Source organism: Aquarana catesbeiana, linkage group LG08 (assembly GCF_042186555.1).
Source record: "Aquarana catesbeiana isolate 2022-GZ linkage group LG08, ASM4218655v1, whole genome shotgun sequence".
In the NCBI taxonomy this organism is placed as follows: domain Eukaryota; kingdom Metazoa; phylum Chordata; class Amphibia; order Anura; family Ranidae; genus Aquarana; species Aquarana catesbeiana.
In genome coordinates this window covers 208,129,018-208,154,836 of record NC_133331.1, presented here as the reverse complement: position 1 = coordinate 208,154,836, position 25,819 = coordinate 208,129,018, and the positions used below count along the sequence as shown (strand labels likewise).

At 42.0% G+C, this 25,819-nt stretch overlaps 1 protein-coding gene across 1 annotated transcript in view; it reads right to left on the bottom strand.

Moving 5' to 3' along the window:
* Positions 1-5,027: 5,027 nt before the first annotated feature.
* The window catches only part of LOC141106243 (pulmonary surfactant-associated protein D-like), a 39,748-nt gene continuing 18,956 nt past the window's right edge, over positions 5,028-25,819 (bottom strand). Inside the window, exons 4-6 of the mRNA XM_073596858.1 lie at positions 15,174-15,260; positions 10,155-10,235; positions 5,028-5,536 (exon numbers count right to left, since the gene is read on the bottom strand). Of these exons, the coding sequence (XP_073452959.1) occupies positions 5,154-5,536; positions 10,155-10,235; positions 15,174-15,260 (551 nt within the window). The 3' untranslated portion in view covers positions 5,028-5,153. The remainder of the gene's footprint in view (positions 5,537-10,154; positions 10,236-15,173; positions 15,261-25,819) is intronic.

Genomic DNA, 25,819 nt, shown 5'->3' with positions numbered 1-25,819 from the left:
TTCTCCTCCTTGCCTGATGACCCCCTTGGCCTGCATATGGGCCATCCATGGTGTCCTTGGGAGTGTAGTGTGTGTGGCTGCACGGACGCTCCGGGCATCTGTTCCTTTTTGGGACAGATGCCCGCTTTTGACCACTGTGTGATGCACCATTTTATGGCTATCTGGCCTGGTTTTATGCCTTCTTCCCGTACTGCCCAATCCTCTTTGCCGATTGAAAAGCTGGGTAGCTCCGCCTGCTCCCTGTCTGTATTCCAGCTGCATCATGTGACGGGTATGCGTCGTATGACAGCCCGTGTCTGCCGCTCGGCATCTTGGTCGCCGGCCGGCTTGTCCAGCTCTACACCAGCTGGATGACAGGTGCGACCACTTCGCTTTTTCAGTCTGTGCAAGGTAAATTTGGACGGCTATCTCTATAATATATTACCTGGCCTTTGCCTTTACTATGTGTAAATATATGTGTTGCTCGATTGACTCCCTTTAATCGATCTGCTACTATTTCACTGTTTAGATTTCCCACATACAAGGCTATCCTTGATGGTAATTATACCTAAAAATATTTAGCTTTAGGGATTAGTCCCCTTCCAACTTTCCCCCTCCTTTATGCTAAGTTATGTCTGTCATTTGCAAAATGCCTTTGCAGGCACTAATACACCCCGGTCATATCTAGGTTCTTTCTTTATTTATCTTCCATTTCTATCTTCCCTTTTTCATATTTTTTTAATTTTAATTTACATTTTTTATCTTTTTATTATTTAAACCCCACTATTATTATTTGTTATGTCTGTTAAAACGTCCTTTCACATCCATTGGTAGATTTGAATTGCTCTGCTTATTTTTTCATAGTGCACTGTTTTTGCCGGGATTACACCCTCAACCTGCATTTTGACTTCTTGGCGCCCCTGTACCTATATCTTCTTATAAGTAGAGTTTATGTAAGTACTATTGAGGCTATGTTAGCCCTCTATATTAGACAGTGTTATGTCCAATAATACTTATTATTTAATTTTCTTGATTAATCTTTGATATAACCTGGCCCCTGTATGCCCCCTGTGGCCATACAGAACCCCCCTTTATCGCAGTTGCTGGATTGGTCCGGGTGTGTGCCTCCTCTCGGGCTTCCCTTGGTAAGTTGGTTGGGTTTTGTAGGGTGGGAGGGCCTGGAACCATGACTCATGATTTGTGATCTGTGATTGCCATGTTTACCTATTTGATTATTGACATTTTCTTTATGTATTCATTACCATTAGAGCCATTGTTGACACTGGTGACCACACAATCCCTGGAGGAAACCGTTGTTTGGCAAAACATGTAGGGACCTGATATGCATCAGTGACCATTTCATAGATATGGATACTCTGGCCAATATTAGTTTTTTTATATATATACTCTGCTCCTCCTTTTATGTACCCTATTTTCTGTAATGTATCGTAATAAAATCTATATTTTTTTAGCAAAAATTGTACTTCTTTGCATGTGAAACTGCTATAATCCCTTACAAAATCCCCTTCCTTTGACTCTCAATACAAGGGATGAGGTGCCGGAATCTTTAAGATCACTCAACTCACACCCCTCCATTGTTGGAAGCTAGCATCATCAAGATTCAGGAGGAAAAGGATAGGCAGCATAGGCAATCTTCAAGGGATCCCAGATCCCTAGCAAATTCAGTTACATCAGCATCAGGCGCTTGATAGCTGCTGCTGATCCAGGACTGATTTATTTTTTATAAATGTGAGCCTATCAATGGAGTCTGTGGACTCCTTGATCCGTTACATACCCTCCAGCAGCACTGAATGTGCATTCAGAGAGTACGCTGGATGCAGGACAGGCCAGTAGCTCGATTGCATATTCAGCACGTTCTGGCCAGTGGTCCATCCTCAAGACCCAGTAACCCAGTGGATACTCTGTTGGAAAGGTCTCCAAGTCTGCCCCTAGATATTCCTGTTCCATATAATGCAGACGCTGGCGATGGCTGCTTGAACCTTGGCGCTGAGGACAGAAAAATTGTTTAAAGGTATCGATCAGCAGCCACCTTCTCCACCACTCTTCCTCTGACTGAATGAAGCCTCAGAAACACGTTGTCCAGCACCAGGAAATGGTAACCTGCTAGGGTCTGGAAAGGCACTAAACAAACTTTTCTTCAAGGCCTCCTGAAGATGTTTCATCCTCTGCTCCCTCTACGAAGGCAGGATAAGTTCTGCAACTTTACCATTATAATGTGGATCAAGAAGGGTTGCCAGCCATGATCCCTCTCCTTGATATCACGAATCCTAGGTTCCTTTCGCAGGCTTTGCAGAATCAGGGAGGTCATGCAGCATAAGTTTGCAGAGGCAGTAGATTCAGAGTCCTCTGGGTCACTGAGGATGATGTTGTCAGGAAATACCTCCTCCCAGCCACATACAACTCCTTGGGTTTCTGGGGACTGAAAACCATCCCTTGAATACTACTGTGTGTTATCCTCTATATCTATGCTGACACAATCCTCCTACTCCTCTTCTTCCTGTGTGCTTGGCACCCCCGCAGGAATGCTATCTGCATAAAGGGGGCCTTGAGAAGAAAGGAAGTCCTCCTCTTCCTCCCGCTGTTCTGCCTCAAGTGCCCTATCCATGGTTCCACGAAGCCTGTGCTCCAGCAAGAAGACTAGAGGGACAGTGTCACCAATGCATGCATTGTCACTGCTCACCATATTGTGGCCTCCTCAAATGGTGACAGTACAGTGCATGCATCCTTTATCAGTAGCCACTGGCATGGCGAAAAGAAGCCAAGCTCCCCTGACCCTGTCCTGGTGCCACCACCAAATTGAGGACGTGTGCCAAGCATGGAACATGAGTCAAGTGTCCCTGTCAGAGGGCGGAGAGAAGGTTGGTGCCATTGTCGCATACAACCATTTCTGGCTCAAGCTACCATGGCATCAACCACCTCTGAGCCTGCACTTGTAGAGCTGACAGAATCTCTGCCCCAGTGTGGCTCCTGTCCCCTAGGTAAACCAACTCAACACAGCATGGCATCTTTTGGCCTGACTACTTGGATAGCCCCATGAATGCTTACGGAGCCCCGCTGGTTCAGAGGACAATTCTGCAGAAGAGGCCATAGAGAAAGAAGAAGAGGAGGGGGGAGCAGAGAGCTGTGGCAGAATCACCACCAGCTTTTTGGAGGCATGGTGGCAGAACAAGCTCCAACAACACTGATCCATGTCCTGCATCATTCCCAGCTGTCCCCAGAGTTACCCAGTGTGCTGTGAAGGAAAGGTAACATCCCTGCCCATGCCTGCTGGACTATTAGTCAGTGGTAATATGAACCTTGCTGCTGATCGCCCTGTCCAACAAGGCCAAAACATTGCCTTCCACATGACGGTAGAGAGCCGGAATAGCCTTACATTAAAAGAAATGCCGTTTTGGAACCTGCCACTGTGGTACTGCACATTCCACAAATTCACGAAAGGGGGCAGAGTCTACCAGCTGAAAAGGCAGCAGTTGGAGTGCTAGCAATTTGGCCAGGCTAGCATTTAGACGCTGAGCATGTGAATGGCTGGGACCGAATTTCTTTTTACGGTTCAGCAACTGGGATAGCAAAATTTTCCTGCTGAAACCAACTGGTGGTGTACTGCTAGCAGATTGGCTGCAAGTACTTTTGGCACCTATTGCTATACCTGCATTCCTCTCAGTGAAGGTTTTTGAGAGGACTGGAGGTATAGTAGTATATTATATACTATGTACACCACCTGAAGTGTATTAGAAACTGCGCTCACTGTATTTTATACTGTGTACACTGCCTGCACTGTATTAGAAACTGTACACCTGCTGCACTGTATTATATACTGTGTACACCACCTGAAGTGTATTAGAAACTGTACACCAACTGCACTGTATTATATACTGTGTACACCACCTGAAGTGTATTACAAACTGTACACACTGTATAATATACTGTGTACACTGCCTGCACTGTATTAGAAACTGTACACCACCGAATGCACTGTATATATATACACTGAATGCAGAGTATATATATATATATATATATATATATATATATATATATATATACACAGTTGTGCTCATAAGTTTACAGAACCTGGCAGAATATACGATTTCTTGGGCATTTTTCAGAGAATATGAATGATAACACTAAAACATTTCTTTCACTCATGGTTAGTGTTTGACTGAAGCCATTTATTATCAATCAACTGTTTACTCCTTTTAAATTACAAAAACAGCCCTACCCCCATCCCCAAAACACCTTGTTCCCATGTTGATGGCGACAAGGTCTTCTTTCCCACAACCCTGGGAGGTGGTTGTGAGGATCTGCGGATGGGGGGCTTATCGCAATCTGGAAGCCCCTTTTAACAAAGGGGCCCCCATATCCCCCCCATGTGAATGAGTATGGTGTACATAGTACCCCTACCTATTCAGCAAAAAAGTGTAAAAAATTGAATAAAGACAGTACACAACTTTTTTACAAGTCCTTTTAAATAGCCTTCTGGGCTGCATGCTCAGATAAGATTCTGGTATAGATTTTAGGGGGTGGGTCTCATGCCATCTTTAAAAAAAAAAATTGGGACCCCACGCTTTTTTTTCTGTATTTTCTATTGCTGACATTCTTTTGTTTATATTTCAGCTGTCAGTGGGGAAGCCCGCTGACAGCTGATGAGTCATTGGTCGTCAACGACATGGCGGCCGGCTTCCTGGCCCGCTTGTTAACAACCAACTATTCTTCACACAGAATTCGAATTAGTCGATCATTTTTCGACTAATCCAAATTAGAAACATTCACGAAAATTTGGAATTCGTTAGAAAATAAACTAAACGGAATTAAACAAAACTAAACTAAACGAATACCAAAACAAATCGATGAAAAAAAATTAGTAACATAATGAATCTATCCGACACTAAACAAATGTTTCCGTTCTGCTACTTCTTTCTGGCTACTCGACAATGCAGCCCATTTTTGTTCACGTATCGTTAATAATGTTTCCAATATAAACACTTTGATTTTTAGAAAGCTGTGTGCACAGAAACACCGAACATGAGTGTTTTTTCTTTTATTTTATTTTTGACACTTTCTTCTTTAGAAGATGAACATGTAGCATTAAAGCTCTTTAATGGATATACAGCAAGACTAAAATGTGTTTTTTCTCTCAGTTTTAATCTGGTTTACTAAAATTCACAGATAACTAGGCGCTGCTCATTGCATGGGATGTCATTCCATTTACCGTTGCTCTGCATTTCCCCACAGTCTTCAATGTTCTTGTTGTTATTTGGCTCTCCTGGGTTCCAGTTTGTGAAAGTAACTTTTTCACCTGTAGAGTACTTGAAAGTCCCTTCAACTTGTGAATCTGTTATACCCAGGAAAGCTTTCTTTGAGTCTCCCTTAGTGCGGATTATCTCTTCTACCGCACTATTTTCTGCTGCATTTTTTGGAGCGGCCAAGCTTCCTCCAGCTTCTCTACATGTCTTCTGGGCATTGTCAAAGTTTTCTTCCCCACCATTAGTCACAAACACTTTATCACGAACTTGTTTACCACCATGGAAGAGCAAAACTAAAAGATTTAAGAGTTAAACTGAATTAAATGCATGACAAATATTGGAAATTCCTATTTTTTTCTAGATATGTTGATTTCTGTAGGACTCAGCAAATGTAGTGATCCCATAAATAAAGGAGTGTATGGAATTGTGACTATATAAGCCTTCCAATAGCTTGACCAAGATATGTTTCCCCTTTCTTATCTGCAGACACATATAACTGCAGATGGCAAAGGCAATTATTTGCTACATTCTTATACTGACCCCTGCTTCAGGCGTGACTAATTAAAAAATATTTTAAAAGTTAAAAATACCTAGACAGATTATTTCTGAAATTAAGGTGCCCTGGATAACCAATAGTGATATGTGGAACAGAGACAATTTACAATGATCATTGTTGATTACTTTATAAGTGGCCACTGGGACAAGACTAGTGCAGGTGGGCCTGCTTATCCCCTTCTATTACCACTGCATCAGCCGTTATATGGAGTGGGTTGGAGCTGTGCACATGGCTTAAGAGAAACAAGCAATGATATATGCCTTTAAAACTCCTAAAGTTCTTCTGATGAAGCGGGTCATTTGTAACCTGTAAATATGTAAGGATACCCTCGCTCCACTACATAATGCTATTCACCATCAAATTCTATCTTGTTCAGTTGTAGTTACTGGGACATATAATGTGATATAAAACTAGGACATGCAATTAGTGGAAAATGTGAGTTTTGACATGTGGATATTTTCTTCATTTGCTACAAGCCTATAATCGAAACTGTTGGATTATTAGTGGATAATAATAATAATAATGTGCTTACTAAATAAAATGTGATCATTATAAGAACTTCTTGTGTTCTGGTCACATTTCTTGTGTCCAATTAGAAGATTAAAGGGGTTGTAAACCCTTGTGTTTTTTCCCTTTACTGCATCCTATGCAGTAAGGGGAAAAAACTTCTGACAGTGACCCGAGCCCTGGAACTTCATCTGGCAGGGAAACACTCTTTCTCTGCCTGGGGTTCTCGCCTCTTGATTGGATAGATTGATAGCAGCACAGCCATTGGCTCCCGCTGCTGTCAATCAAATCCAATGACGCGGGCGCTGGGGGTGGGGCTGAGTCAACATTCCATGGCTATGGACACCGAATGATGGACTCGGGAGCGCGCCCGCAAGGTAACCCCCCGGGAGAGCCCTTCTCCTAGGGGGTTATCTGATGTGGGGAGGAGCCCCTAGAGCCGCCGAGGGACCCCAGAAGACGATGTTCGGGGCCATACTGTGCAAAACGAGCTGCACAGTGGAGGTAAGTATGACATGTTTGTTTTTTGGTTTATTTAAATAAACAAAGCTTTACAATAACTTTAATAGCTGCTTCCCAGTCTTTATATGTCTATATTATTGCAATTGTTAACTTAATATTGTATTTTTTTTCTGATACTTTTTTGCTTATTGGCAAATATATACAATTGACTATGAAAGCCCAATAAAAGTGAACACATCATGGAAAGGGTTGGACAAGAATTGTGGTATATGGTATATATAGCTGCTCCAAAGCATTACTTCTTATGCATGTACTTTTCCTGTGAAATAAAGATTCCAGGCTAATAATTTTATTTTCTTCTGAATCATCTGAATCTGTTTAAGAAGCAGACTTTTGTTCTGAGAAATGCATTCCTCTTCTTTGGGATGGAGGTTTAACAAAGAAAATTGGTTAAATAAGCCAAATCACCCTTAAAAAAAAAAAAAAAAAAAAAAGGAAGTGTAATCTGGCTGTCTGTTTTTCCACAAGTTTATTTACTTTTACTTTTTATATACTTTTGGTATTGTATAGAACTGGTTCTTATTGTCCTGTAATATGCTGATAGGAGTTTAGCCAATACAAGTTGTTTACTATGTGATTTGATTTCTCTCTCTGTCCTCCTCTCCTATTTAGTATTGGTTTGTTCAGTTCTAGCTAGACGCACCCTGTTTTCTCCATTTTCTCTCAGACAGTGTTAGTTATTCTCAGAGACAGGACTAAAGCCTAGTACACACTGTCTGAATGTTGGGCGGCATTGGCCAGTTTAATAGAAACTGGCTGACATTCAGCCTTAAATAGGAGAGGAGGACTGCCCCATGTACATGTACTGTGGCAGGGCGGCCCTTAAGTGCAAAATCACATATCTGTACATGATTCCTGTGATAAGCTCTGGGGCACGCGAGCACGCCGCCGGAGCCCCACTCCTGCTGTGATTGGACACAGCAGGAGCCAACGACCGCATCCTGCGGCCACAAAAGCCGCCGGCCACCCGCAATCATTTACAGGAGAGGCAGTATGACGACCACCGTTCCGACAGAGAAGAAAGTGGAGATCTTGTGTTTCTGCTAAGCAGAAACACGGATCTCTGTTTTACTTTAGTCAAAGCACATCATAGGGAACAAATTTAACCCTTTGATTGCCTCTGATGCTAACCCCTTCCCTGCCAGTGTCATTTATACAGTGACAGTTCATTTTTTTTAGCACTGATCAGTGTATTGGTGTCACTGGTCCCTAAAAAGTGTCAGATTTGTCCGCCCCAATGTCGTAGTCCCACAAAAAAATCACTGATCGCCGCCATTACTAGTAAAAAATATTTTAAGAACTTAAAGTCCCTAAATCTAACCCATAGATAATTTTCGCGCAAACCAATCAATATACGCTTATTTGTAATTTTTTTACCAAAAATATGTAGCAGAATACATATTGGCCTAAATTGATGAAGACATTTGATTTTTTAAATTTTTTTTATTTGATGTATTTCAAAGCAGAAAGTAAAAAATAATGTTTTTTTTCAAAATTGTCGGTCTTTTTTGTTTATAGCACAAAAAATAAAAACTGCAGAGGTGATAAAATATCACCAAAAGGAAGCTCTATTTGTGGGAAAAAAGGACATCAATTTTTTTTTGGGTCCGCGACCCAAATGACCGCGCAATTGTCAGTTAAAATAATGCAGTGTCGTATCACAAAAAATAGCCTGGTCAGGAAGGGGGTAAAACCTCCAGGAGCTGAAGTGGGTAATATACTATAGGGGTTTCTGCTTCCCTGCTTTACTGCAGAGCAACCTAAAAGAGACAAAGCAAAACGCTGCATTGTTCATTTGTTTTTTTACATCTCTGCCTGGAGATTAGATTTACTTTCCCTTGCACATGCTTCACCTTGTTTACTAAGCTAAGTGAACTTAAAGCGGTAGTAAACCGCTGCCTTTTTTTTTTAAATCCTGCAACACAATGTCTTAATGTGCTAGTATGCATCACATACTAGCACATTATGTAAAACGTACCTTAGATTAAGCCCTCCAGCGGCGCGCTGTCACTGCTGAAGGCGCTTCCATCTTCACTTCCTTCTGGGTTCACAGACTCTGACTGTGTAAGTGGTCGGAACCACAATGACGTCACTCCCACGCATGTGTGTGGGAACCGCTGTTTACAGCATAGGACTCGGAAGGAATGGCACGGGTATGCCTTTCCTTCAGAGCGTATGCGCCGGTGACATCACCGGCTGCATTTATAGTAAGTATCTCCTAAACAGGGCTAGTTTAGGAGAGATTTACAGTACCTATATGTAAGCCTTATTATAGGCTCACCTATAGGTAAAATTAAAGCGTTTGTTAACCCCCCCCAAAAAAAATCTTGTTCCTTTAAAGCTTTTTTTACAGCACAGTGCTTGTGCTGTGTCATTTGGCCCCCTGTAACACCTGTAATACCTGGCTGATCCTGCCTGGCTATACCCTCCCCCCCTGTAAACTGACTCCAATATATCAGGGCTGCTGAGCCCGGACACCGGAGTCTTTCATACGTGCCTCCGTCATCTGCAGCCTGCTATCTGTCTCCTCTGTGCTCTCTCCCCCTCCCCTCCCTGCCTGTCAGGTCATGACAGTGCCTGCCCTCTCAACTCCTGCTGCTCAAATAACTTTCACATCTTCATACCATCCCCTCTGTGTTCTAATCCTGTGTGCCCCTGTGTGAGTGATTTATAAAAAAAGTCTGCTATACCTCATTTCACAGCTCTTCTCAGCGATCACATCGGCTGTCTCTCTCTCTCTCTCCTCTCCCGAGTGATGTCAGCAGGGGAATCTCGGCCCTGCCCGCTGCATCTATCAGACGATCATGTGATTGCTGAGAAGAGCTGTGAAATGAGGTATAGCAGGCTTTTTTTTCTAAATCACTCACACAGAGGCACACAAGATTAGAACACAGAAGGGGTGGTATAAAGATGTGAAAGTGGCTTAACAACCACTTTAATGCATGGGTGTTTACTTCCACTTTAAACAAACAGCCTCTACTTATCCACTAGTATCTTCCATTAGTACATCAACACCCTAGAAATGTAAAAGTTGGACCACAGGGCATAAGTACTAAGAATCTACGTAGTGTACTCCTGTTCCTTGGTTATATATACTATACAGTATGTAAAATATGAATAAAATGCAGAAACTTAGAGGTGCCACCATGTACCTTTTACCAGTCTTTATGAATAACCTGAAACAATGGGTGCTCTACAATGCACATTTCTACTTAGGGACCTACCTCAAACTTCAAACATTTCATTCATTCTATCTAATGGCTGGTTTACTATAGGGACTGATTTGAAAGGCACATCATCATGTCAATTTCAATATTCAGCATTACCATTTTTTAGCCAGAAAAATGCTCTCTCTAAGTAAATAATTCGACTCTCCAAAGCCACGGTTTTCTTGGCGCTCACCACATCTATGAAGGAAATGTTAAATAGTTTTATCTGAAATACAAAGTCTAAGTATTATAGAATTATGTCACATATCTGCAGAAAATAGGTCTATTCATCTCGACAATCGGTTAAGGTTATTTATGTTTTGGGTAAAAGTGTATCTATAGCAAGATTTGGATATAGTGGGGACAGATCAGAACTCCTGTAAGGATTTACTGTTCTTGGAGGCCCTGTTGGACAAATTCCTTTAATTCTTGTCTGATTAAAAGATTGTCACGAGACAGCGAATGAGGGGAAACCTCTCTAGCTGAGCCTTGGGTCATAGTAAAACCTGACAGGGGTTCTAACCTTTCCCCAATAAAACAAAAAACATAAAAAGCGTCTCTAAGTGCAGTAAGGACTAGAATTTTGTTAAAACCTTTCAAAGGGCCGCACAGTAGAACCAGAGTTAATTATGATAAACACAGCTTTTCAGCCTTCTTATAACAAAGAAAACTAAGCAGGATTTTTCCTTGTCGGAAGTTCCAAAAACAACATCTAGAAAAGGTAATCTGCAATTTTAGGATTTTTTTTTGTTTATGCCGAATAGGGACATGTAAAAAAGCAGGTATCCCAATTTGGCTACAAAAGTGGAAATACATTTTAAAGTACAACTAAATGCATAAAAGTCTAAACAAATACTAATTCTATGAGATGCACATTTATTTATTTCATGTACTTATATAGCGCCATCAATTTACTCAGCACTTTACACACAGTATACAGTGCCTTGAAAAAGTATAAATACCCCTTCAGATTTTTCACATTTTGTCATGTTACAACCAAAAATGTAAATGTATTTTATTGGGTTTTTATGTGATAGACCAACACAAATTGGCACATAATTGTGAAGTAGAAGGAAAATGATAAATGGTTTTCAACATTTTTTACAAATAAATATGTAAAAAGTGTGGCATTCATTTGTATTTAGCCCCCCTGAATCAATACTTTGTAGAATCACCTTTTGCTGCAATTACAGCTGCAAGTCTTTTTGGGTAAGTCTCTACCAGCTTTGCACATCTATAGTGAACTTTTTGCCCATTCTTCTTTGAAAAATAGCTCATGCTCTGTCAGATTGGATGGAGAGCATCTGTGAACAGCAATTTTCAAGTCTTGCCACAGATTCTCAATTGGATTTAGGTCTGGACTTTGACTGGGACATTCTAACACATGAATATGCTTCGATCTAAACCATTCTATTTTAGCTCTAGCTGTATGTTTAGGGCTGTTGTCCTGCTAGAAGGTGAACCTCCGCCCCAGTCTCAAATCTTTTGCAGACTCTAACATGTTTTCTTATAAGATTGCCGGGTATTTGGCTCCATCCATCTTTCTATCAACTCTGACCAGCTTCCCTGCCCCTGCTGAAGAAAATAATCCCCACAACATGACGCTGCCACCACCATGTTTCATGGTGGGGATTGTGTGTTCAGGGTGATGTGCAGAGTTAGTTCTCTGTCACACATAGCGTTTTGCTTTTAGGCCAAAAAGTTAAATTTTTGTCTCATTTGACTAGAGCACCTTCTTCCACATGTTTGCCCTGTCCCCATATGGCTTCTCGCAAACTGCAAACGAGACTTCTTATGGCTTTCTTTCAACTATGACTTTTTTCTTGCCACTCTTCCATAAAGGCCAGATTTGTGGAGTGTACGACTAATAGTTGTCCTGTGGACAGATTCTCCCACCTGAGCTGTGAATCTCTGCAGCTCCTCCAGAGTTACCATGGGCCTCTTGGCCAGGGGTGTTACTAGAAATAGCAGGGCCCCATAGCAAAATGTTGTATGGGGCCCCCCTGCAAACAGCCCCCCCCCCCACAGCTGCCCTAGTGTCAATGCAGCGTGACCTGTGCCACATACAGCGTGACCTGTGCCCAATACAGCATGATCTGTGCCCAATACAGTGTGACCTGTGCCTAATACAGCGTGACCTGTGCCCAATACAGCCTGGTCTGTCTGTGCCCCATACAGCCCCACTTATGCAGAGGAAGAGGCAAGCCACCCGGATCAGCAGAGAGCGGGATTGCCCGCTGTAATAGCTTTCATTTGAATTTCCTGTCTTCCTGGGGCTCATCGTCACATAGCCCCACCTCTTGGCCCGACGCCTTTGATGATGTCACATGTCCCGCATTGGATCGGCGTTCTGTCTATCAAAGGCACCTGGCCAAAAGGTAGAGCTATGTGACGTGAGCCCCGGGAACACTGGAAGTTATAATGAAAGCTCTTACATCGGGCAATTCAGCTCTCTGCTGATACGGACAGCTCGCCTCTTCCTTTCCTCTCTCTTCCCCTGGCTGGGAGACTGTGCCGGCGGTGCTCTTATCCTCCCTGGGCCCCACTCAGCTGCGGGCCCCATAGAGCCCGCATGGGTTGCTATGGTGGTAGTTACGCCCCTGCTCTTGGCTACTTCTCTGATTATTGCTCTCCTTGCCCGGCCTGTCAGTTTAGGTGGACGGCCATGTCTTGGTAGATTTGCAGTTGTGCCATACTCTTTCCATTTTTCGAATGATGGATTGTACAGTGCTCCGTGAGATGTTCACAGCTTGGGATATTTTTTTTATAACCTAACCGTACTTTAAAATTCTTCACAACTTTATCCCTTACCTGTCTGGTGTGTTCCTTGGCCTTCATGATGTTGTTTGTTCACTAAGGTTCTCTAACAAATCTCTGAGGGCTTCACAGAACAGCTGTATTTATACTGAGATTAAATTACATACAGGTGGACTCTATTTACTAATTAGGTGGCAATTGGTTCCAAGGCTTCCAGATGTGTAGCGCAGAGAGAGACAGCTTTTAAAATCTTACTGTTCTGGTACAGAACACCTTAGGTGGCACATCACCTAGACTCTTCACATTCCTATCTATGCTGGCGTTGTGGCAAGCAAAAAGGTAACCAGTATTATATTTTTTGGCAATGTGAGCTTATAGCCCCCTTTTGGAAAATGGTGATGCCTCTCATCCAACAGATGTTTGAAATATCACTTCCGACTCAATTCATTACCTACTAGGCCTCCCATTTCCTAGATTTGGTAAACCTTCAAACAAATTAATCTCCTACATATTATTAGCAGCCAAAAGAACTATCAGGATACATTGGCTATCTTCTCCCAAGCCCAACTTTTACACACCATTTCAGAAATTTGAAAAATAGAGTATTCGACTGTTCGGTTGCTGATGCCATAGCCCAATTCAGCAGGATATGAGAACCCTGGGACCAATCTGAATATGGTTAGCCTCCCATGTCTTGTTGAGGTTGTGTCTGAGGTGACATCCCCTGAGGATGTACCCTCTTCCCTCCATGACCCCACTTTGTTGCAATTAACCCCTGGTGTATGCTTATGGAGTATATGGTTTGTTCCCTTATTCCATGTAAATATTTTTCCCTTCCCCTCATACTGTACATGTTTATGATCTACTTATTACATATAAACAAGTTCTCTGTCTTGTTCTATATTTCGTTTTGTTCAATGATATCCCCCCATTGTATTGTTTCCTTTTTTTTCCCTATGCAAATTTAGTATTTCTGGGATTCCTTCAATATAAATACAATTTAAAAAAGGAAAATAAATACCTTTCACTTGTATGTTGGATGGTGTAATGTTAATTTTTGCACTTTTTCTAAGTAAAATGCACATCGCACTCCCAATACAGAGACTGGGATTTCGCAGAGGGCCCTGGGTCTCGTACTAATGACAGGGACCCCAGACTGTCGGTTCCAGGTCACCTGATTGCTGTGATAGCCTCTGATTGGCTACCACAGTGATCAGTCACTGTGAGCCCGCCCCTGTGTTTACTTCCTCTTCTGAATGAAGAGAAAGATATATAGGGGTTGATTTACTAAAGGCTCTCTGCAAGTGAAGTTGCTCCAGTAAATAAGGTAAAGCTTCACTTTGCAAAGAATACCCAATCACATGCAAGGGAAATAAAAAAACAGCATTTTTGCTTGCACATGAGTGGATGACAGAAGTCACCAGAGCTTCTGCTCATTTACTAAGCTCTGAAGCAACTGCACTTTGCAAATGGCACAGTTTCTTTGCCTTTAATAAATCAACCCCATAGTATATTCCTCTTCTTGCAGGAGAGGAAATGTAAACAAATCAAAATGTGTAAAAAACAAAAACAAAATATAAATAAAAATAAAGAATAAAAAATAATTTAAAAAATAACAAGATCAAGGTTTGCCAGGGTTAGTGTTAAGGTCAAGGTCGGGGTCAAAGGTTACGGTCAGCACATTTTCTGTAGATTTTAAAACAAAAAATTGTAATTGGTATCAGTGTCAGTTTGTGTCAGTTTCAAGGCGTTTTAGGCAGGATAAAAAAATAAAAATGTGCACCATTGTTTCTGGGCTGTACTACGGGTACAAACAACAACTAACATACACATATGTGTTATCGCTGCAATCGTTAGGAGCAGGAGAATTATTTTGGGATTGTTCTTTGGTGGTAAATTCTGACAATAGCAAGAAATATACAGCTATATTTTAAAAATATTTTTTTTTCACTACAGTATTTTGGGCCAATTGTCCGTTATATCCAAGATATCTATTTACCACCAAAAGAAAGCCCATTTTGTCCTGGAAAAAACAAGATATATTTCACCTGGATACACTAAGTAGCTGTGACAATATTTACAGTTTTACTAACTAACATGTCAAAGCTGCAAAATTGTGCTTAGGCATTTAGCTTTGTTTTACACTTAGGCATTAAGGGAGTTAAACTGTTTAATTATTGTGTATACTGGGATTGTACTTAATACTTAACCATTGTACACCAGTTTATTTTGGTTGGACATCTTATGGCTTGTTTTTCCACTATAGCTGTCTTTTGTTGTTTTGGTGAACCTCACACAACAAATAACAAATGTAAAAAAAAAATTAAAAACTACAAGTTTCCTTTATATTAATTACTGCTTCTGATTTTCATGAATTACCTGGGCTTCCATTCTCTCCTTTTTGGCCTTGTCCTCCTGGCAAACCCACTCCTCTTTCCCCTTTCTCCCCTTTATATCCAGTCGGGCCTAAGGAAAGAAATATTATCCAAAGATTAGAGATGCCATGGTAAACAAACAGCAGTAATAATTACATTGTTAAACTATTAGTTCTATAACATAAATATGTAAAAAATTCAAGTTCTGGGCAGTGCAATCTTTAAGCATATCAATACCCTAAAACCAAAATGTAATTTATTGCAGCTTACCAGTGCTTAAATGTGGTGGATGTATTGGTCTTATTTTTTCCTTATTTCATTTGTTATTATTTTTTCCATTATTTTAACTCAGTATTGCTGTGAATAACACACTCTTTGGCTACACTCATGTACCACACTGTGTCTATGGAGGGAGCCATGGTTGTCACCCAAGCTGAACTTCAAAGATGTCTGTCTCTATTTGTCTCCAGGGGGATTATTCATTTACAGAAGGAAGATAACACTGTTTATGCTGTTAGTTCAGCTCATAGAAGTGAGATGGACACTGCATTTCTGGAAAGATCAACATGTAACTTCTGCACTTGATGAAAATGTGAACATTATGAGCACCGTCATTAAGGGTGAGCTTGAAATGTCATCCAACTTAAAGAACAACTAAAGGCTCCTGTCTTGCAGTGTAAACCAGTACCAAAGCCAGTTCCAGTGCATAAGTAAATAAAAAAAAAAAGTCCTTTATCTGCGCTGACTCAGCCAAATTAGCCATTATTTGGGTCTCTTGTGACGCCAGGCTGTTGGCGGAAAATCCAAACATTTTTACGCTCCATTGGATGGAGCGTACAAATGTCGGATTTTCCACAGACAAATGTTGGATGGCAGGTTTTCAAATTTTCCGCAGACAAATGTCTGTTGGCGGATTTTCTGAGCGTGTGCACACAAGTCCATCGGACAAAAGTCCAAAGTACAAACACACATGCTCGGAAGCAAGGACGAGCCAGAAGCGGTCGGTTTTGTAAACTAGCGTTCCTAATGGAGAATTAACATTCGTGATATGGCAAATTACGAAATCTCGAAATACAGCGCACATTCTCTTTCTGTAATGGGATAATAATTAAACTGCTTTGCTGGTGATACTGATGGAGTTATTGCAAACTAATTTTCAAAGGCTTTTTTTTTTCTAGTGATATGAAGAATAATATTATTATGCTTTTTTTTTTTTTTTGGGCAAGTTACCACAACACCATTATCCCATAGTTTTAAGTCCTCATGCACATGGACGTTTTAAAAAACGAGCTGTAAAGCTAGGTTCGATGCCTGGAAAAATCGGCGTTAAAAACGCGTTTTGCATTAGCGTTTTTGCGCGTTTTTTAGTGTTAGCGCTAAGTAGCGTTTTTTTAATGAAAAACACATCTCTCAGCTATATACACTCCCAAATTTCCCACAATGCCACAGAAACCAAAGAAAATATGTTAATGAGCATGTGTCTGTGCCATTTTGGTAGGAGAGAGAGAGAGGAGAGAGTGTTGCAGAGTCTGTTTGAGTTTTGTGTATTTTTCTGAGAAATATGGATCCTGTCATCCAGAAGATCGATGAGGCAATCCTTCTGATTGTTTTGCGGAGGCTGTGGAGAAGGAGACAGGAGGAGGAGAGAAGCAGCAGATGTCAATTTTGGGTGCATCCAATGGTATCCAATCGATTTTCTACGGGGTACTTTGGAAATATTTATTCCCAACTGTGCTCATATCCGACAAAATTCCTTAACTTTACAAGGATGTCAGTGCCACTCTTTGATGACCTGTTGGAGAGGCTCAGGCCAAGGCTCACAAGGATGGACACTGTGATGCGTAGCTCTGTGTCACCGGAGGAACGGATGCTAGTGACACTCAGGTAAGTGAATACACATATGGGTTATGGTTAGTGAATAGGGTCAGTGTTAGGGAATAGGGTTAGGAGATAGGGTTAGGAGATAGGGTTAGGGTTAGGAGATAGGGTTAGGAGATAGGGTTAGGAGATAGGGTTAGGGTTAGGAGATAGGGTTAGGAGATAGGGTTAGGGTTAGGAGATAGAGTTAGGGTTAGGGTTAGGAGATAGGGTTAGGAGATAGGGTTAGGGGTTAGGAGATAGGGTTAGGGTTAGGAGATAGAGTTAGGAGATAGGGTTAGGGTTAGGGTTAGGAGATAGGGTTAGGGTTAGGAGATAGGGTTAGGAGTTAGGGTTAGGGGTTAGGAGATAGGGTTAGGAGTTAGGAGATAGGGTTAGGAGATAGGGTTAGGGTTAGGAGATAGGGTTAGGGTTTAGGAGATAGGGTTAGGGGTTAGGAGATAGGGTTAGGAGATAGGGTTAGGGTTAGGAGATAGGGTTAGGAGATAGGGTTAGGGGTTAGGAGATAGGGTTAGGAGATAGGGTTAGGAGTTAAGGTTAGGGGTTAGGAGATAGGGTTAGGGTTAGGAGATAGGGTTAGGGTTAGGAGATAGGGTTAGGGGTTAGGAGATAGGGTTAGGGTTAGGAGTTAGGGTTAGGGGTTAGAAGATAGGGTTAGGAGATAGGGTTAGGGTTAGGAGATAGGGTTAGGGTTAGGAGATAGGGTTAGGAGTTAGGGTTAGGGGTTAGGAGATAGGGTTAGGAGTTAGGAGACAGGGTTAGGGTTAGGAGATAAGGTTAGGAGATAGGGTTAGGAGATAGGGTTAGGAGATAGGGTTAGGGTTAGGAGATAGGGTTAGGGGTTAGGAGATAGGGTTAGGGTTAGGAGATAGGGTTAGGGTTAGGAGATAGGGTTAGTGGTTAGGAGATAGGGTTAGGGGTTAGGAGATAGGGTTAGGGTTAGGAGATAGGGTTAGGAGTTAGGGTTAGGGGTTAGGAGATAGGGTTAGGAGTTAGGGTTAGGAGATAGGGTTAGGTTTAAGGGTAGGGTTAGGACTTATGTTTATGCTTTTCTCTTTCAATAACTAAATTTATTGTTATCTTAGGTTCCTTGCCACGGGACAAAGTTATGCTTCCTTGCATCATTACTTCCTCCTTGGCCTCTCAACGGTGTCAAAAATAATAAAGGAAACATGTGTGGCAATATGGGAGGAATTGCATAACATTGTAATGCCGGAGCCAACAGAAGACATCTGGGAATCAGTTGTGGACACTTTTTGGGAAAAAACTCAGTTCCCAAATTGTATAGGAGCCCTTGATGGGAAACACATCAGGGTCAAGAAGCCTCCCCACTCTGGATCATCATATTTTAATTATAAAAAATATTTTTTGGTGGTCCTCCTGGCATTGTCCGATGCACACCTCAAATTTCTTTTTGTTGATGTGGGAGCATATGGAAGCTAAGGTGACGCCCGCATATTCCGCGAGTTGGCCTTTGGACGTCGTCTACATGAGGGACGACTCAATATTCCTGAAAGCAGGCCTCTACCCTGCACTGAAGAACACAGCTTGCCATTAGTCATGGTGGCAGATGAGGCCTTTGGACTGGCTGAAAATCTTATGAGGCCATACAGTGGCAATGGTCTCAGTCGACAACAAAAAATCTACAATTATCGGCTCAGCCGTGCACGCCGTGTTGTTGAATGTGCATTCGGGGTGTGCACAGCCAAATGGCGAGTTTTGCTGACAAGTATGCAATTGGATGTTCAATTTATGGACTTGCGTTCAACTGCACGTGTCATGAGCATTCAAAACCAATTTGCAGAATTTTTTGAATCCCCTGATGGAGAGGTATCATGGCAGAATGATTATGTCTAAAAAATATTTGGAATACATCTACCTTTGCTTTCTTGTGTTTTTTTAAATAAAGCATTTCAAAATTGAAGTTTGTTATTTTTATGTCCATTTATCAACGATTGTTCAACAAGTCAATTTGACTCTGCCTAGGCTAAGCCCAAAAAAGAGCTAGCTTATGCTTGTCCGAAGACAGAGTACGATAGAGTCCTTTGCACTCTGCCTTCAGGGCAAGCAGAGTGCAAAGGAGTGCTGTTGTGCATCATATAAAAGACAAATTGAACACATTTATTTTCAAGCAAAAAACATATTTATTAAAGGATTGGGATCACAACTGGTGATAGGTAGTGGTGGATGCTTGATTGCTTTGGGGATGTGGGGATTGGGGACGGGGTAATGCTTGGGCCTGGCGATCACTCTCAAAATCCTGCTGGTAGCGGGGTAGAGGGTATGAGGGCTGAAAATGGGAGGTGGAAGGTGGAAATTCAGCATAGGAGTGCGGGGTATAGAACGAGGTCTGGGACGGGATAGGTGGTGGTTGGCGTTGAGGAGGGGGCTGATAGTGAGAGGGGGGTGCTAGCATTGCAATATCATACATGCGATCCATACAAACCTTCTCTTGGTCTCCCCCAATGTCCTCCAGGATGTGGTATAGGCTGTGGCAGAAGCAGGCGCGTGGGTTGTTGGTGTCTAAAAATGCATCCATACTGTGCCTCTCCTGCCACACTTCCTGCAGCAGTGCTAGCACTCTGTCATCAGCCTCCGGAGTGAACCCGCCCCTCGTCTGACGTCCACGGCCACGAACACCGCCACGACCGCGCTGCTCTCCACCTTGCTGACTGGCAGGAGATGCTGATTCCAAAGCCCTCGATTCCTGCAAAAGAACAAAAATGTTTACATTGACATGTACATGGACAGACAGACAATGAGATAGACAGGCAGACCTAAGCAGTTACCTCATCTGTGCACTCAACTCCTCCCTCGCTGATTGGACGTGGAGATCCAGTGCTCGTCATGGGACTGCTTGGTCTCTGAACCTCTGCCTCTTCTGCATCCACCTCTCTCTGTCTAATGTTAGAAGTTGTCCTGCAGACAATACAAAATGTATAAACGTAACTACTTCAGCCCGGACCATTTAGCTGGCCAAAGACCCGAGCACTTTTTGCGATTTGTCACAGCGTCGCTTTAACAATGGTGGTCGTGCAACGTGGCTCCCCAAAAAATGTATGTCCTTTTTTCCCCTCAAACAGACCTTTTTTTAGGTGGTATTTGATCACCTCTGCGTTTTTTTTTTTTTCGGAGCTATAAAAAAGAGTGTAAATTTTTAAAAAAAATTTTGAATTTTAATTTTTTTAAGTGCCGTATTTATCGGCGTATAACACGCATGTTCATTTTAAGAGGGAAGTTTCAGGAAAAAAACTTAAATTTTAAATAAGGAACTTTGAAGCAAAATAAGGGTCAGTGCCCATCTGCAGCCTCACCATTGCCATCAATGCAGCCTCATCAATGCCCATCTGCAGCCTCACAAGTGCCATCAATGCAGCCTCATTAGTCCACATCAATGCAGCCTCACCATTGCCATCAATGCAGCAGCCTCCCTGTTGCCATCAATGTAGCAGCCTCACCATTGCCATCAGTGCAGCCTGATTGATGCCCATCTGCAGCCCAGAGGGGACAGGGAGGGGGGCGGGATGAGCGCTGACAGATTACATACAGTGAGAATCTCCTATGATAGACAGAACAGTGGTCCAATGGCGGCCCAGGAGACGGGAGTACCTATTACAGAGGCCGCCAAGTAAACAGGAGATTCTCACTTTATGTAATCTGACAGCGCTCGTCCAGCCCCCCCTCCCTGTCCCCTCCGAGGCAGCTAAAACTGAAGTATTGGCGTATAACACGCACGCACTATTTGCACCCAATTTTCATGGTGAAAAAGTGAGTGTTATACGCCAATAAATACAGTAATAAATATCCCCCAAAAAATAAATAAATCTAAATTTTTTTTTTGGTTTAGGCCAATATGTATTCTTCTACAGATTTCAGTTAATAAAGTTTTTTTTAGAAAAAGTTATAGCGTCTATGAAATAGGGGAGAGTTTTATGGCATTTTTCTTACTAATTTTTATTTTATTAGTAATGGGGGCAATCAGCGATTTTTAGCCTGACTGCGACAATATGGCGGACACATTGGACAATTTTGACACATTTTTGGGAAAATTGTCATTTTTACAGCAATCAGTGCGATTAAAATTGCAATGATTACTGTAAAAATTACACTGGCATTAAATGGGTTAACCTCTTCCTCTCCCTGAGATGATCGCCGGTGTGCCCGCGGACATTGAGTCCGCAGGACCCGCGGTCGGACTCATGGACCTCGCAATGGGAAAGCGCGCCGCCAAGGCGGCAACTTAAAAGGGACGTACAAGTACGCCCATTTGTGCAGCCATGCCATTCTGCCGATGTATATGTACATGTGGCGTTCGGAAAGTGGTTACAATAGCCATGGAACATACTGCCTGAAAAGCAATGTACATAGGCAAATATATAAAAAAAAAAACAACTTACGGTCTGATATGGCTCAGCATATTTTGCCGTAAGAAGAGAAGATTTGTGTGGTACACGTGTGGTCTCTTAGCTGGCGCTGGTGCTCCACTACGTGCCGCCTTGTCCTCGTCCGTGAGGTCCCTCCTGACACGGTCACGTAGGGACTTCCAGTGCCGCTGTATAATTATGCCTAAAATAACATGGAAAACAAAGGGTTAAATATGCAATCTTCGTTTACATTACACACAAACAGATCATGCTTTCAAGGAAAATTTACTTACTTATTTCCTTTCTTTCTGCATTTCGTAATTCTTCCCAGCCAGGGGTAATGGCAGCACTGATATCCTCCTAGGCTTTTACTTTGCGGATGTGGTCTCCATGAAGTGGATGTGCCACATCCCACAGTTCAGGATGGGCCTGTACAGCACTTATCAACTCCACTTGTGACACAGAACTTGCCATCTTGAACTCAGTAACCACAGTCACACGGCTGTGCAAAGGACTCTTGGGTAATCTAATGTCCAGACAGGAATTTCCTGTTTTTACAGAAATTACAGTGTCCAATCATCTTTTTTGAGCAAAAAAACGCCGGACCTAAAAAACGCGAAAAAACGCAGCGGTCGCGTTTTTGAGCCTTTTTGCGCGTTTTGCGTTTTTATGGCTCTAGCGCCGCGCCACGGAACGCACTGGTCCTGGGTTTTTTTTACAGCTTAAAAACGCCTATGCCATTTGCAGCTTAAAAACATCTAGGTGGGCATGAATCCATAGACTAACATAGACAGGCGTTTTTAAGCTGTAAAAAAACGCTCAGAAACGCGCCTGTAAAAACGTCCGTGTGCATGAGGCCTTAAGATCAAAGATACAACTATGTTGGTGTGCCTTGTCAATTTTACATTGTATTTTTTAAAATGTAATTGCCTACTCCCAAAATGTAATTTAAAGTAAAACACATAGCCAAGTATTATTCTCCACAATTTTTTTATTGTACATTAAAAAAAGAAAACAAATACAATTAGTCATGCTATCTGCAATAGAACTTAACCAAAAAGTGCATTCTATGCATCCAAAAATATAGAAAATATAACAAATCAAATCATTATTATTCAACCAAAAAATTAAATAAAAGCCTCATGCATGTGTCCTGCTTCTTAATATAGGGGGTCAACAATGCCAAGAGTCAGTGAAAGCAGGGGTCCGTCATCCGGAGATAATTCCGAAAAACATCTGGATTATTCTCCTGGAGCTCCCGCAGGAAAGGCATATGACATAATTGGTCACGATTAATAAAGCAACCAATTTTTGTTCCAAGAACTCCTCCTCCTCCTGTTCCTGGACTGGACTTGGGTCAAAGCAATAACTCTAAGGCCAATAATAAATAACAGGTTATCTCCTCCGATTCCGCAACATGGCTGGTTGACGAACGGCCGTTCAGAAACTAACTGAAAAGCATGAAATGAAAAGCGTAAACTGAAAAGCAATAAATGAAAAGCACAAAATGAAAATCAACACTCACCAAAGTTCTACTAACACGAAATTAGCAGAAGGAGCCCTAAGGGTGGCGCTAAAGAGCTAAAAAACCACATAGTACGTCACTACGTTCATGTTTGTTGGCCGACAATTCCTTGCCGTTTGTATGCAAGACAAGTTTGGGCCAACACCCTTCGAACAAAAGTCCACGGTTTTGTTGGCGGAAAATGTGTACGAGGCTTAAGAGAAAACTGATAGTGCAGATGCACTTAATTGGAGATTAAACATAGTTGCCCAACCTTTCTCAGATGTCTCTGCTTGTGGCACATTTTCCTCTACTCCAATCTCAATCAACTCTGTTTATTATTTATATTTAATTTTTATTTTACTCAGTTCTGTTGTATCTGTGTATCTCTGCTTTCTTCAATATCGCAGCAGCATTCCAAAACTTTTAATGCAAAGAGGCCCTTTGAACCAGTTTGGAAGTGGTTATCTGCTTCTATTTATAAAAATAGAATTTTTATAACAGCTTACCTGTAAAATCCTTTTCTTTTGAAGTACATCACGGGACACAGAGCCATAGTAATTACTATGTGGGTTATAGTCCACCTTCAGGTGCTGGATACTGGCACACCCTAAACAGGAATTTGCCTCCCTATATAACCCCTCCCACTACTGGGAGTATCTCAGTTTTGTAGCAAAGCAATACATGTGTATACTAGAAAGAGGGGCAGGACCCCTCTTTCTTCAAAAGAAAAGGATTTTACAGGTAAGCTGTTATAAAAATCCTATTTTCTTTAATCGTTCATCACGGGACACAGAGTCGCAATTACTATGTGGGATGTCCCAGAGCAATGCCAACTGAGGGGAGGGAGACACAACCAAAATAGGGCACAATGAGAACAGAGGATTTATACTGCTGCCTGAAGTACAGTGCTCCCAAAGGCGACATCCTCATGTCTTTTTATATCCACCAGATAGAATCTGGTAAATGTATGGATTGAAGACCAAGTTGCGGCCTTGCAGAATTGAGCCATGGAGGCTTGGTGATGCACTGCCCATGAAGCACTAACAGCCCTAGAAGAGTGCGTTTTGACTTGAGAGGGTGGAATCTACCTCTTTAAAACCTAAGCTTGAACGATTACTTGTCGAATCTATTTAGAATAGTAGATTTTGATGCTACCTGTCCTCCTTTAGGACCTTCAGGCAACACGAACAAAACATCAGTTTTCTGAATCTGAGCAATCGCCTTTAAGTAGACTTTGACTGCTATCACCACATTAAAAGAATGTAGTGATTTTTCTTCCAAAGAACAGGGTTCTGGAAAAATGAAGGTAAAACAATATCCTGGTTTAGATAAAAACCTGATACTACCTTTGGTAAAAAGTTAGGATGAGGATGCAATACTACCCTATCCTTGTGAATAATAAAAATATGGCTCTTTACAAGAAAGAGCAGCCGATTCTGATACCCTTCTTGCAGCAGATATGGTTACCAGAAAAAAGCAGTTTCCTTGTCAAAAAAGGACCAAGGGAATATGTCGTATCGGGCCAAAAAAAGGCTGTTTTGTAATGCTGACAAAACTAAATTCAAGTCCCAAGGGTGCAGGGGTTACCTAACCAGAGATTAAGCTGTGTTACCCCTGAATAAAGTTACAAACCAAAGAATGAAAAGCAAGTGGTCGTTGAAATAATACCGATAAGGCCGAGACCTGTCCTTAGAAAGCACTCAAGGCCAGCTTTATTTCTCACCCCATCTGCAGAATGTCAAGGACTCTATCTTTGACCTATTTCCTGGGGGGCAGCTCCTGATTTCACACCAGGAGACGACATATGTTTCCCAGACTTCATAATATATAATTATGGAGGCCCGCTCCCTTGCATTAACCAAGGTAGAAAACTACTGAACCTGACAGCCCACGCTTCTTCAGAGTGTGGGTCTCAATAGCCAAACCGTTAAATTTAGCGTTTGTAAAGTAGGATGGAACTCCGGCCCTTGTGAGAGAAGGTCTGGCTGTGATGGTAGGGTTCATGAGTCCCCTACTTCCATCTTTACGATCTGTGCATACCAAGAATTCCTGGGCCCCGCTGGGGGTCACAAAAATCAACGACTTCCCTTCCTGCTTGATCCTGCGAAGAAGTCGTGGATTCAGGCAGAATAGGAGGGAATGCATAAATCAGTGAGAACCGATTCCACGGGAATAGCAAGGCATCTGTTCCACATGCTAGCAGATCCTTTGTTCTTGACACAAAGTTGTCGATTTCTTTGTTGAATCATGGACGCAAACAGATCTATGTCTGAAATCCCTCATCTTTGATATATTGACAGGAAGATATTGGGGTGAAGGAACTATTCTCTCGGGAACAACTGCTGGCGGCTCAAGTAGTCCGCCTGCCAATTTTCTATTCCTAGAATGAAGACTGCCGATCGGCAAAGTACATTCTCCTAGGTTGAGAATCCGACCTAAATATTCCAGGTAGTCGAATGTGCTGACCATACTTTGGTCTAAACGGACTACCAACTGGTCTATCAAGATTAGATCGACTAGGTAAACCATATTCGTTATACCTTGGGCCCTCAATCTGGCTAGAAGAGGAGCCAGAACCTTTGTACTCGAGGTGCAGTAGCTAGATCGGAAGCAAAGCTACACACTGAAAATGAAGATTTTCCACTTTGAAAAATAGATATTACTAGTGAGCGAGGAAATAGGCATATGGAGATATGCATCTGTGACGTCGATTGACGCCAGAAGTTCTCCTCCTTGTAGGATGCAGATAACTGATTGGATTGACTTCATGCAAAAAAAAGGGTGGTTATATTCAGGAATTGAATTTAGATTTTTGAGATCTAGAATGTCCATTTGGATTTCACCAAACCCCAACCTCTGCTATTACATGGGGGCCACCATGAACACTTTGTGCCAAAAGAT